This window comes from Mixophyes fleayi, chromosome 4 (genome assembly GCF_038048845.1).
Source record: "Mixophyes fleayi isolate aMixFle1 chromosome 4, aMixFle1.hap1, whole genome shotgun sequence".
NCBI lineage: Eukaryota > Metazoa > Chordata > Amphibia > Anura > Limnodynastidae > Mixophyes > Mixophyes fleayi.
In genome coordinates this window covers 20,137,536-20,151,466 of record NC_134405.1, presented here as the reverse complement: position 1 = coordinate 20,151,466, position 13,931 = coordinate 20,137,536, and the positions used below count along the sequence as shown (strand labels likewise).

Genomic DNA, 13,931 nt, shown 5'->3' with positions numbered 1-13,931 from the left:
ATTTTCTCCATCAAGTGACACAGACAATCAGTATGGATGAAGTGAGTATAACACCTTTCTAAAAGAAATAACGCATCTCACCTGTTATATGCCCGTACCACGAGCAGAACGTTCTCACGTAAGTTTCTGAGGTCCTCCTTTCTCTGATAAATGTCCACCAGATAGTGAGGGATCTCAAATAGAAGTCGCTCCCAGTAGTTGATCTCCACAAACGTTTTCAGCAGATTCCTACGTGTGAAATGCAGCACAGTTCAGTGGAAGGTCCCCAGGGACATTGACTTCCAGGCTACACACCCCAGATCACTTACTTGTCAAAGTTTACATCAAGCATGCCAAGCTTCTCTTGGCTGCGAATCATGAGTGGGACATCCAGGCGCTTCATGGCCTGTTTGTCACATGACTGAGACCACTCGCTGAAGATCTTCCTCACCAGCTCGTCCAGCTTCTGTGCTAGCTGCTGGTATTCTTGAATACTTTCCTCTCCCAGTCCAATGCGGGGCATGAAGTGGGAATTAGCCAGGATCTATCGGTAGAGAATCATGGAGGTTATAAAGCTTAATGTCTGTGACTCCAGTTATCTACTACTCTTCCTTCTCACCTTATTGACTCTATCCACATCTTACAAAGATATGGCTTCCGACGCCCATGTGTCACATCAGTCCATTCTATCTCCACCTCTACTCTCCTCCAATCCCCAATTATGTCCTCCACCCTCCTCTCCTCTAATTCCCTATTTTGTCTTTCTCATCCAGCTCTCTACTAATTCCACATTATATCTATCTATCTCAAATATATCTATCTCATATCTATCTGCTTCCACCTCTACTCTCCTCCAATCCCCATTTCTGTCCTTTTACCATCCCCTCTCTACTAATCCCACATTATATCTATCTATCTATCTATCTATCTATCTATCTATCCACCTCTACTTTCCTCTATACTAATTCCACATTCTGTCCTTCTCCATCCACATTCTATCTACCTTCACCTCTACTCTCCTCCAATCCCCAATTATGTCCTCCACCCTCCTCTCCATTAGTTCCCCATTCTGTCCTTCTCCATCCACCCATCTGCTAATTCCACATTCTATCTATCTATCTACCTACCTACCTATCCATCCCATATATATCTGTTTCATATCTATCTATCTACTTCCACCTCTACTCTCCTTCAATCCCCAATACTGTCCTTTTACCATCCCACTCTCTACTAATCCCACATTCTATCTATCTATCTATCTCATATCTATCTATCTACCTACCTACCTATCTCATATATATCTGTCTCATATCTATCCATCTCATATCTATCCATCTATCTATCGATCTACTTCCACCTCTACTCTCCTTCAATCCCCAATTCTGTCCTTTTACCGTCCCCTCTTTACTAATCCCACATTCTATCTATCTATCTATCTATCTATCTACCTCCACCTCTACTCTCCTCCAAACCCCAATTCTATCCCCCATTCCCTTTTCCTCTCCACTAATTGCGTTCCCTTTCTCTCTCTACTAAACCTATATACTAGTTATCTACCTCCACCTCTACTCTAATCAAATCCCCTATTGTGTCCCCCAGTTCCCTCTCCTCTCCACTAATTGCCTATTCGTTCCAATTCCCTCCTCCACTCCACTAATTCCCCATTCTGTCCTTCTCCCTCCACCTCTACTAATCTCACATTCTTTCTATCTACCTCTAAGTCTACTCTGCTCCAATACACAATTTCTGCCCTCCATCCTGCTGTCCTCTCTATTAATTCCCACATCCTTTTCTCTCCTTCTACCTCTGCCCTCTACTAATCTCAAATTCTCTCTTTCTCCCTCCCTCTCTTGGCTTCACCGCTTGTTTTTCTTTAATCTTTTATTGCATTAAATTCCTAATCTGCATCTCCTCTCCACGGGGCTGACAGTAAAAAATACAAAGAGAGACTGAAAAAGACAGACAAGGGCCACCAGGAACGTACATTGTGTAGTACAAGCACAGTACACAGAAAGTACAGCACTGGCTGTGGGCTCAGGAGAAATCCGCTGTCACTGTCAATTCACTTTTACACGCAGCGTATGCTAATCCCCTACACGAATGAGTGTGCTGGGAATCCTGGCAGCAGTATTTATACAGTGGAAGTCTCCAGTCTCTACGTCATCAATCTACCACCTATGTGCTTCTTATCTGCGCGTGTCCGACAGATCACTGCACATACTACACGGCTTAGACATGTGTAGTATACACACATGCAACACTTTGTCATTACACTTTCTAGACTGGTGGTAACTCTGTCATTGCCACTTAGTAAAAAGTTATTTATCTGGGAGTTAACTGGAAGGTGTCTGTTATTCTGGACCACAACATCATGGAGGAGGATAGGGCAATTACATCTAAATGCTGAAAATAGTCTTACTACCCTCTTCCATCCATAACTTACCTCCAATGGATCCCACAGCTCTGCTCTCTGCTTTACGGCCTCTTTAATGGAGGCCCCCCTTCCTCCTCCCTTGATATACATTCTCATTGAGGCTCATGGATTCATGAACCCTGTCACTCAGGCTAACGCTTCAATGCTTTTACATTTTACAGCTGCTACCCTACCCGTATTAAATTCACTAAAAATAAGCATTTACCCTTCAGCGAAATTAACATTTAACCTTAATATTAGTGGTAAGCTAGAATGTCAATGGCAGTATATGGAGGGAGACGTGCAGGATCACCAGGAAAGGTAATGGAGTATCCAGGTGATTGCACAGGGAACACACGGAGCCTTGTGCCTGCATTATGTGTATGTGCGTAAAAATTGTTGTGTCACTGCCTGTAGTGTTACTCTATCGCAGGACACAACAGCATAGAACTATCACAAAACATCTACTATACCGGACAATAATAATAAAACATCTACTATACCGGACAATGATAATAAAACATCTACTATACCAGACAATGATAATAAAACTTCTACTATACCAGACAATGATAATAAAACATCTACTATACCAGACAATCATAATAAAACATCTACTACACCGGACAATGATAATAAAACATCTACTACACCGGACAATGATAATAAAACATCTACTATACCAGACAATGATAATAAAACATCTACTATACCAGACAATCATAATAAAACATCTACTACACCGGACAATGATAATAAAACATCTACTACACCGGACAATGATAATAAAACATCTACTACACCGGACAATGATAATAAAACATCTACTATACCAGACAATGATAATAAAACTTCTACTATACCAGACAATGATAATAAAACATCTACTACACCGGACAATGATAATAAAACATCTACTATACCAGACAATGATAATAAAACATCTACTACACCGGACAATGATAATAAAACATCTACTACACCGGACAATGATAATAAAACATCTACTATACCAGACAATGATAATAAAACATCTACTATATCGGACAATGATAATAAAACATCTACTACACCGGACAATGATAATAAAACATCTACTACACCGGACAATGATAATAAAACATCTACTATACCAGACAATGATAATAAAACTTCTACTATACCAGACAATGATAATAAAACATCTACTACACCGGACAATGATAATAAAACATCTACTATACCGGACAATGATAATAAAACATCTACTACACCGGACAATGATAATAAAACATCTACTACACCGGACAATGATAATAAAACATCTACTATACCAGACAATGATAATAAAACATCTACTATATCGGACAATGATAATAAAACATCTACTATACCGGACAATGATAATAAAACATCTACTATACCAGACAATGATAATAAAACATCTACTTTACCAGACAATGATAATAAAACATCTACTATACCGGATTATAATAATAAAACATCTACTATACCGGACAATTATAATATGCAATATATATATATATATATTTAAGTGAAATTAAACATTGACTTCTAACAAGGACCCACCTCCATGGGCCTGTCGATGCGACGTCTTAGGGCCCGCACCCAGTGCGCCTGGCCGGCACATCGGCACATGTGAGGGGGCACCGTAGGGATCTTCCTCCCCAGTTCCTTGTTCACCAGATCGAGTTCATTTTTCAATAGCTCATACACTTGCACCGTCTTCTTATCAAACATACGCTTTATGGCCTGGAAGATGACAAAAGCAATACAATTCTAAATAAAGATTGTGTCATATGACTTCAAAAATCCTTTACTCTTACTTAAATCACAGCTCACTGTCCGCCTGGAGTAAGCCAGAAGTAAGTAAAGACGACAGTATTTTATTTACAATCCAATGTTTGTATGTGATCCGGTTTCATCACACCCTTATCTCCTACCACAAACCTTCATCTTCTGGCTCAACCATCAATGATCCTGATTCTAGCTCTCTACATCATCATCTCATGGTCCAATCTCACCATACCCTCATCGGACTGTACGGTAAGACTGGAAGTATGCGGTAGATGAACTGCACATACTAGACATTTGGATCGGGATTCCTAACAAAGAGAATTTAGAAGTCTCTAAGTGGTGTCTTTAATACATGTTTACCGAGCAGCACAATCCTTTAATTCAGGACTCCTGCAGAGGATTATGCCGGACACTTCGGAGAGACCCTGACGAAGAGAAGAATTGGTCAGCGCTGAGAAGAAGAAAGGGGACATGGACTCCTTAAGCAGCAACCGCCTCGCAATCAGGTAAGACTTTCCAATTGACATCATTACAGCTAGAAAGTGGTCCGATCAGATCTATTTAGCTGGGTCCCGTAGTACAAACATTTTGCCATCATTAGGTGTGGAGGAAGGAGCACTTAAAAATTAGAACTAACGATGACATACAAGTGAGCTGGACCCTCATCATCATCACCATTTATCTATGTAGCGCCACTGATTTCGCAGCACTGTACAGAGAACTTACTCACATCAGTCCCTGCCCCATTGGAGCTTACAGTCTAAATTCCCTAACACACACACACACACACACACACACACACAGAGACTAGGGTCAATTTTGATAGCAGCCAATTAACCAATCAGTATGTTTTTGGAGTGTGTGAGGAAACTGAAGCACCCAGAGGAAACCCATGCAAACACAGGGAGAACATACAAACTCCACACAGATAAGGCCATGGTCGGGAATTGAACTCATGACCCCAGTGCTGTGAGGCAGAAGTGCTAACCACTTAGCCACCGTGCTGCTGCCCCTCACTCTGGACAAGTACCGGGTATACCACTAACCCTAATCAACATGCCACGCGTGAGCCTCCCATATCTCTAGATACCCTCTGATCTATAAAAATCGTATGGCAAGAGACTTTATTATTACAAATTAGTTTTATAATTTTGTTTTAAAGTTTGGTGGATTTAAATGTGCTGACATATATGTTTACATACATTTTATAAGTGATAGGTACTGTTTATATTATTTCCTATCAACTGTTGGGATCTCTGTGCAATTGTTTTAGTTTTTAGTTTAATAAATATGATATTTCAATTTAGAGAAATATATGGCGCCCATATTTGTTTTATTTCCATGGAAATATGAGGAACAATGGCATAATTGAAAGGGTAGTAAATAGGTAGAATAGCCTCCCAGCAGAGGTGGTAGGGGAATTTAAACATGCTTGAGAAACATATATGGGTCGTGTGGTTCATCTCCGCCGTTACATTTTATGTAATCCAGGCTCTTCTCATAAAACTGCTCCTCACATCTGCCTTGCTTGTCCATCCCTCATTATATCTCTCCTCCATAAGACAGGCCTGCTCCAGACTTACCTCTCGAGCTGACAAATGGTGAAAAACGTCCAGCAGCTCCACACCCTGCTCCACTCCGCGAACTGTCTCAAACGCCGTTGTGATGAGATTCTGCATCATCACTTCCAAATCCTTCACACCAGCACGGAATCTGCCGGGAGAGACAGAGTGTGAGGGGCAATATGGAAGACTGGGAATTACTGGGAAGAGGAGAATGAAATGGACCAGCAGTGGAGGGTTGTGTGATGTAGTAGAGGAGGCTGACATGGACCAGCAGGGGAGGGTTGTGTGATGCAGTAGAGGAGGCTAACATGGACCAGCAGGGGAGGGTTGTGTGATGTAGTAGAGGAGACTGACATGGACCTCAGAAGAGGATTGTGTAATGTAGTAGAGGAGACTGACATGGACCAGCAGGGGAGGGTTGTGTGATGCAGTAGAGGAGGCTAACATGGACCAGCAGGGGAGGGTTGTGTGATGTAGTAGAGGAGGCTAACATGGACCAGCAGGGGAGGGTTGTGTAATGTAGTAGAGGAGACCGACATGGACCTCAAGAGAGGGTTGTGTAATGTAGTAGAGGAGACTGACATGGACCAGCAGGGGAGGGTTGTGTGATGTAGTAGAGGAGACTGAAATGGACCAGCAGGGGAGGGTTCTATAATGTTGTAGAGGAGGTTAACATGGACCTCAAGAGAGGGTTGTGTAATGTAGTAGAGACTGACAAGGACCTCAGGGAAGGGTTGTGTAATGTAGTAGAGGAGACTGACATGGACCTCAGGGGAGAGTTGTGTAATGTAGTAGAGGAGACTGACATGGACCTCAGGGGAGGGTTGTGTAATGTAGTAGAGGAGACTGACATGGACCGGCAGGGGAGAGTTGTGTAATGTAGTAGAGGAGACTGACATGGACCTCAGGGGAGGGTTGTGTAATGTAGTAGAGGAGACTGACATGGACCGGCAGGGGAGAGTTGTGTAATGTAGTAGAGGAGACTGACATGGACCTCAGGGGAGAGTTGTGTAATGTAGTAGAGGAGACTGACATGGACCAGCAGGGGAGAGTTGTGTAATGTAGTAGAGGAGACTTACATGGACCACCAGGGGAGGGTTGTGTAATGTAGTAGAGGAGACTGACATAGACCAGCAGGGGAGAGTTGTGTGGAGTAACAGGGAAGGTTCGTGTGGATCATTAGGGAATGGGCAAGTGGAGCAGCAGAGGAAAGGGTTGTGTGGAGCAGCAGAGGAAAGGGGCGCGTGGAGCAGCAGAGGAAAGGGGCGCGTGGAGCAGCAGAGGACAGTTATGTAAGATACTAGTGGGTACTGGTGTGGAACAGCAGGGAACAATTATGTTCAGCAGATTTTTGTGTACAGTAGTAGGAGGCTGTTGTGTGGAGCAGATGGTTTTGTATAGTAGTAGGGGACAGTTGTGTGGAGCATATATTTGTGTATAGTAGTAGGGGACAGTTGTGTGGAGCAGATATTTCTGTATAGTAGAATGGGACAATTGTGTGGAGCAGATTTTTGTGTATACGAGTACCACAACTACCTGTTATAGTCATCATGCCAAAACGTGTTCTTCACATCCAGTATGGTCTTCTTCGACTTCAGAATTAGTAAGTTCTTATGAAACGTCTCCTCGATCTCCAGCAAGTTTTGGGTGATCTGCGGTCCGGCCTGCCCAGGGAAGCAGGGAAGTGGGGTTTGCTGTCCATCCTCCCAGCGTCTGAACTGCTGCTGACACAAACACACCTAGGACACAAGACACACAACTCATCACAACACGCTACGTTCTGCTGACCAGAAGCTTCAATACAGCCCTCTCACTACCTACAAGTGTCTCTGTCCAGACACATTCCGCACGCACTGGATGGTTCTCATCAACACATACAGAGGACAGTTGGTGGGAGAAGAAATAGTTTTAATCTTATCGGATACCCAGGGTCAGCTGTAAAATATTAACTGGCTTTTTATATTCGCTACACTTACAGATACATATGTATATCAATAAACAGAATATGTACCAGGCAACATATTTTCTCTTATATCCTATTGGGGACACTGACAATTGGGTATAGAGGGCCCTGGCAATTTCTTTACCAAGTCTTAAACTCACCCCCCTTCCTAAGCTGTACACCAGAGTAGGGTGCTTTCCATCTGGGCTGCCTATGGCAGCGAGGGAGTTTATTTTATTTACTTCATTTACTCTCTTCATTGCTGACGCAGCCATTGGCATCTGTACAGCCTGATGGCCGTAGACAGCCCCAGATATGGCCTGAGGAAGTACCAGAATTGGGCTCTATTCAAATCTTTTCCTGTTCCAGAAGCCAGACCCAATTTGAACCTCAGAACACTGAAAACTCGGATTTTTGTGGACAGGTTGAAGAAAGAATCTCTGACATCTGTCATATGCAGCACAGAACAGGATGTGTTAATGGAATCTATTGACCTCAAGGATGGTTTATTGCATGTTCTGAACTTGAAGGCCATCAGATTCGCAGTTCAGTCTCACCACTTCCAATGTCGGCTCTGCATTCCGTCTGCTTATCTGGTGATCACAAAGATCATGACGGCCATGGCTGTTCTTCTTTCGTAGGGATCTCGACCATTCCTTATCTGGACAATCTCTTGATCAGGATGGGAGTCTTACTTCAGGTTCATGTGCGAGAGATGGCACACACATTAGAAACCCATGGCTTTCAGTTAATCTGCTAGGACTAAGAGCAGTCCTAAACACCCTAGTCAGAGGACTTCTTTCGTGGTGGGGAAAGCCCATAAAGACTCAGTCAGACATTGCTGCAGTTCATACACCAACTATCAGTGAGGAACAAAGCAAAAACCAACAAGATCATGCATTGGGCGGAACTGTATGTTCCGGTATTGTCAGCAGTGTTCCATCCAAGGGAGAAGAGCTAGGAGGACGATTTTGTGGATGGGTTACCACATTGGGTTGGGGAAACCTGTTCCCCACAGTTTAGAAGCATATTCTACCAGATCTGCAAGTTTCTTCTGGGCTGTATAGCTTGGAGCTTCTGCTGAGCGGCTGTGTTAGACAGCCACCTGGTCCTCGGTTCATATGTTGCAACAGAAGATGCTAGTATTGGGCGGACGGTGCTGTGCACCGCAACTCCAGGGAGTACCCACCTCTTATGGGCAGCTTTGGAAAGTTACCATTGTTAGTGATCTCCATAGAATATAAGAGAAAACTGGATTTCTTGTACTTACGTTAAATCATCTTCTCTGAATGCGTTGGGGGACACTGCGCAACCACTCTTTACTCTCCTGTAAAAAGTTTTATGTTTTTGGGGGAATGTTTTATCCCTTTCTCTCTCTCTTTGGTTATTTCCTTTACTTCCTCGTTCGGGGCATGGTTAGATAATGGATATCCCTGCAGGGAGGGGATATAGAAGGTGAAGGAGTTCAGACTTAGTGAAGTCATTTTAAACTTTCAAAATCCTGCCTCGACCCTCTATACCCCGGGGCTTTTATTCCGCCAGCGGAATGAGAGAAAAGGATTTAACGTAAGTGCAAACACCTTGTTTTCTGATTTGGAAACTGCCCTCCATAGGCCTCATTTACAGTGCGCAAGATGGCCAAGGTTCAGCGGAAATTCCCCTTTGTTTGCACCTATAGCTCCATAGGTTGGGGTGGCGGAATAGATGGAGGAACAGAAGACTGCACCAGCATACAGGAGAAGTTGGGCTCACACCAGCTCACACTCGGCTCACACTGAGGCTCACACCAGTGAGCCTCGGTTTTTGGAAAAAATGCAAAAATAAGATTTTATTTTGATGAGCGAGATTACTGAAATGAGATAAAGGGATAGAGAGGGCACATTTTTCGAGGTGTCCTTTGCTGTACAGATGGGCCCACAGCCACGTCCACGTAACAATTTATACTAGGTCCTATCAACGGAGGTCGGGTCTCCTCCTTATACTTTTAATTAGACGCGTTGTACAATTTGGCTGAGAAGCGCATTTCAAGGCCCAATGTAAAGAACAAAAATCAGCTTCAACAATTAAAAGTAATAAATGTAATAAAACAGACCCCATGTCGCCTCATTCTCATAATTCATTAAAGGTATGAATGGGTCTAACCCAAGCAGTGATTTAGGAGAAAAATCGTGCCATATAATGAAAAGAGTGATTCTAACAAAGCATCGTCCTGCCGCCCCTGCCTTAACTATGTCCCCTTATGTAAACCACTGAAAGTTTTTTGTTTTTTTTATCAAAAGTAAAAAATATAAAAACCTTTAAAGAGTTAAAAAGTTCTGTGTAGAGCGTCACTAAAGTAATTTCCAAAAATCTGTTCACCTTCTATTATTTACACAGTATGAGCTCAAACTGCCCCAAATCGCTTCACTGCTGGAAATAGTCAGAAGAAAATAGGGATAATAAAGGAGGTGTTTCATATGTTCTATGACACATTTTATGGCCTCTCCATGAAAGGAAACGCGAGCGCGGCAGAGAGGCGCACGTTTAGCTTTTCATGTCCAAGCTGTAGAGGTCATTAATGTGGTTTCACTAACTCAATAGAGTACGGCTTAGTACATACAGAACAAGTCTAATTTAATCTAATGAATCCTTTACTTAGGCCAGGTGTAGGTGGTTTGAGTTGTGGTCGAGTTACAAGTTATCATGGGATATGCTGGTACTTCTAGTTCCACAAGTCCTCGAACTAGGCAAAAGACATTATAAAGGTGGTGAATAAAGCCTGGCCTGCCTGTGGCCCCTGAGTGTAACACCTGTGGCCCCTGAGTGTAGCACCTGTGGTCCCTGAGTGTAGCACCTGTGGGCCCTGAGTGTAGCACCTGTGGGCCCTGAGTGTAGCACCTGTGGCCCCTGAGTGTAGCACCTTTGGGCCCTGAGTGTAACACCTGTGGCCCCTGAGTGTAGCACCTGTGGTCCCTGAGTGTAGCACCTGTGGCCCCTGAGTGTAGCACCTGTGGGCCCTGAGTGTAGCACCTGTGGGCCCTGAGTGTAGCACCTGTGGCCCCCTGAGTGTAGCACCTGTGGCCCCCTGAGTGTAGCATTGGTTACCTTAGCCCCATCAATCTGTTAGAGACATTTGGAAGAGGAAGGGTTACTCCGACCTCCACCTCTCCTCGCTCTGGCACACGGCAGGAGCAGCTCACATATAAGTCTGTTACACTCTCTATTGCCATAGCAACATGCCACACGAATACGGCAGCTACCAGCTCCCCGCAGCACAGCTGAATAGGGGCTTATAATAGGGATTGAGGTAGGATGCACCAACGACTCTACACTTATTAACTACCAGCAGAGGTAACACACAGGATACATTGATCGACAACCTGTCACTCTCATACAGCTCTCCCATGTCACCTTACAGCCTCACATCATTCTCTCTGTCACTGTGTCACCCTGCAGGGTGAGGGACAAACTCATAGCTCCCTTCTGTCTGTGTCACCCTGCAGGGGGAGGGACAGACTCATAGCTCCCTTCTGTCTGTATCACTGTGTCACCCTGCAGGTGGAGGGACAGACTCATAGCTCCCTTCTGTGTGTGTCACTGTGTCACCCTGCAGGAGGAGGGACAGACTCATAGCTCCCTTCTGTCACTGTGTCACCCTGCAGGAGGAGGGACATACTCACAGCTCCCTTCTGTCACTATGTCACCCTGCAGGAGGAGCAGACTCATAGCTCCCTTCTGACTGTGTCACCCTGCAGGGGGAGGGACATACTCATAGCTCCCTTCTGTCACTATGTCACCCTGCAGGAGGAGCAGACTCATAGCTCCCTTCTGACTGTGTCACCCTGCAGGGGGAGGGACAGACTCATAGCTTCCTTCTGTCTGTGTCACTGTGTCACCCTGCAGGGGGAGGGACAGACTCATAGCTCCCTTCTGTCTGTGTCACCCTGCAGGGGGAGGGACAAACTCATAGCTCCCTTCTGTCTGTGTCACCCTGCATGGGAAGTAACACTTGTATGTCAGATTGATGTGGGAGAGAAGTAGACGTAGACTTATAATTAATTTGGCATGTATGATATACCTCCAGGAGATCTTTGCAGCGTTGTATAAAGGCATCCACTTGAGCAAAGATACTGGTTTGATCCAAAATCCATCCAACTTTGGAAAACCTGGAAAACATAACATCTGGCAATGAGTAGGATTGATCAGCTCGGTATACTCACACATGTAACATAATGACATACACCAATCAGCCACAACATTAAAACCACCTGCCTAATATTGTGTAGGTTCCTCTCGTGCTGCCAAAACAGCTCTGACCCATTGAGGTACGGACTCTACAAGACCCATGAAGGTGTCCTGTTGTATCAGGCACCAAGACGTTAGCATCAGATCCTTTAAGTCCTGTAAGTTGTGAGGTGGGACCTCCATGGCTCGGACTTGTTTTTTCAGCACATCCCACAGATGCTCGATCAGATTGAGATCTGGGGAATTTGGAGGCCAAGTCAACACCTTGAACTCTTTGTCATGTTCCTCAAACCATTCCTGAATAATTTCTGCAACGTGGCAGGGCGCATTATCCTGCTGAAAGAGGTCACTGACATCAGGGAATATCGTTACCATGAAGGGTGTACTTGGTCTGCACCAATGTTTAGGTAGGTTGTACGTGTCAAAGTAACATCCACATGAGTGCCAGGACCTAATGATTCCCAGCTGAACATTGCCCAGAGCATCACACTACCTGGACCAGACGGGGCAGCCTTCGCTCCCTACGCGCATCAATGAGCCTTGGGCGCCCATGACCCTGTCGATGCTCTGACCCAGTCGTCTAGTCATCACAAAGTCGCTCAGATCCTCACACTTGCTTCCAACACCTCAACTTCAAGAACTAACTGTTCACTTGCTGCCTAATATATCCCATCCCTTGACAGGTGCAATTGTAATGAGATCATCAATGTTCTTCACGTCACGTCAGTGGTTTTATTTTACTCTCTTCAATAAATTGCCCTTGTTTTTATAATATCCCCCCTCCGATGCCCCTGTTCGCTCCCACGTACCTCTGGTGAACCTGAGCTGCTCTCACATACTGCTCCTTCCACGACGTGCAGCAGAAGATGCAATCTTTTAACACCTCCCGACTTGATGTGATGTAGCCATCAAAGATACGGTCTAGAGATATTTCTCGGCTGCACAGTCGGATTATTTCATTACTTATCTGAAAAGATGAGTTGTGCGGTTAACATCCCAGGAACCCATCTCAGTGGGACAGGACAGAAGAGGTAGGTGGAGTGCAGGAGATAGAATCTATCGTTGTAAAATAAAGTCCAACAAACGTTCCCATTTATGTTGGTTGTCCTCTTAGATCTCTTCTCTTCTAAAGAGACAAGGAACGTAACTTTCCACCCAACATTTTGACCTGATGGCTTCAGTTTCTTACCTTCCGGAAAAGCGAGGTGAGGCATTCCCGGGTGTTGTAGTAGGGAGAGTTGACCCAGATGACGCGGACGAGATTGAGGAGACGAGGAAGTTTGTCAGGAATCTCCTTTAGCTTCAGGGACATCAGCTCTTCAAATGGTTGTTTCAGCACAGACAGGAAACTCAGGTTGGACTGAGCCTGGAGAGACCCGTTCTGTGAGAGGAAAGACCCACACAGAAAGAAAATAGTTGGCACGAGAAGATAAAGAATGCTTAACTAAGACTTGGAGCGTTACTTGCAGTGTGGCATGAAGTTGTCCTATTGACACAAGAGAAGAAAAACGTGAAGATAAAGCAGGAAGACAGGAGATAAAATAAATCATCAGATTAGATATTGTCCTACCAGGTGTAACAGAGAAGCGAGAGCAGATAGCCTTAAAAAAATTAGATATATTATTACACTGACAGAGTCGGAAGGAGATTGTCCAACCTTCTCTCACCTGGATCTGCTTGGACAATTTCTTAAATGGTCCCACATAGGAAGACTTTGCCATCTCAAGGATGAGTTCAATGTGTTTGACCCCAGGCTTGTCCAGTTGCGTGCTAATGCCCGACAGATCGGTGCATCTGTCTTTCCAAAACTCAATCTCCTCCAGAGGTCCTGAGCTCTCCCCCATCTCCAAGGCTTCCTGTGCACTGAGAACCTCCTTGATCTGTCGAGTCCAGTGAACCATAGCAGCTGAAAAAGAGGAAAACGCAGACATCTACACACAAGAACAATAAACCCCTATGCTCCTTTCATCCCTTATGTGATGCAGGGTAAGAAAGTTATTACAGAAAAGAT

General features: G+C 44.4%; 1 protein-coding gene across 1 annotated transcript in view; it reads right to left on the bottom strand.

Annotated features, from left to right (window-relative positions):
- The window catches only part of DNAH2 (dynein axonemal heavy chain 2), a 92,178-nt gene that overhangs the window by 63,073 nt on the left and 15,174 nt on the right, over nucleotides 1-13,931 (bottom strand). The window contains 9 exon segments of the mRNA XM_075206423.1: nucleotides 82-228; nucleotides 309-523; nucleotides 3,962-4,144; nucleotides 5,773-5,902; nucleotides 7,291-7,493; nucleotides 11,754-11,841; nucleotides 12,730-12,887; nucleotides 13,110-13,301; nucleotides 13,588-13,826. Of these exon segments, the coding sequence (XP_075062524.1) occupies nucleotides 82-228; nucleotides 309-523; nucleotides 3,962-4,144; nucleotides 5,773-5,902; nucleotides 7,291-7,493; nucleotides 11,754-11,841; nucleotides 12,730-12,887; nucleotides 13,110-13,301; nucleotides 13,588-13,826 (1,555 nt within the window).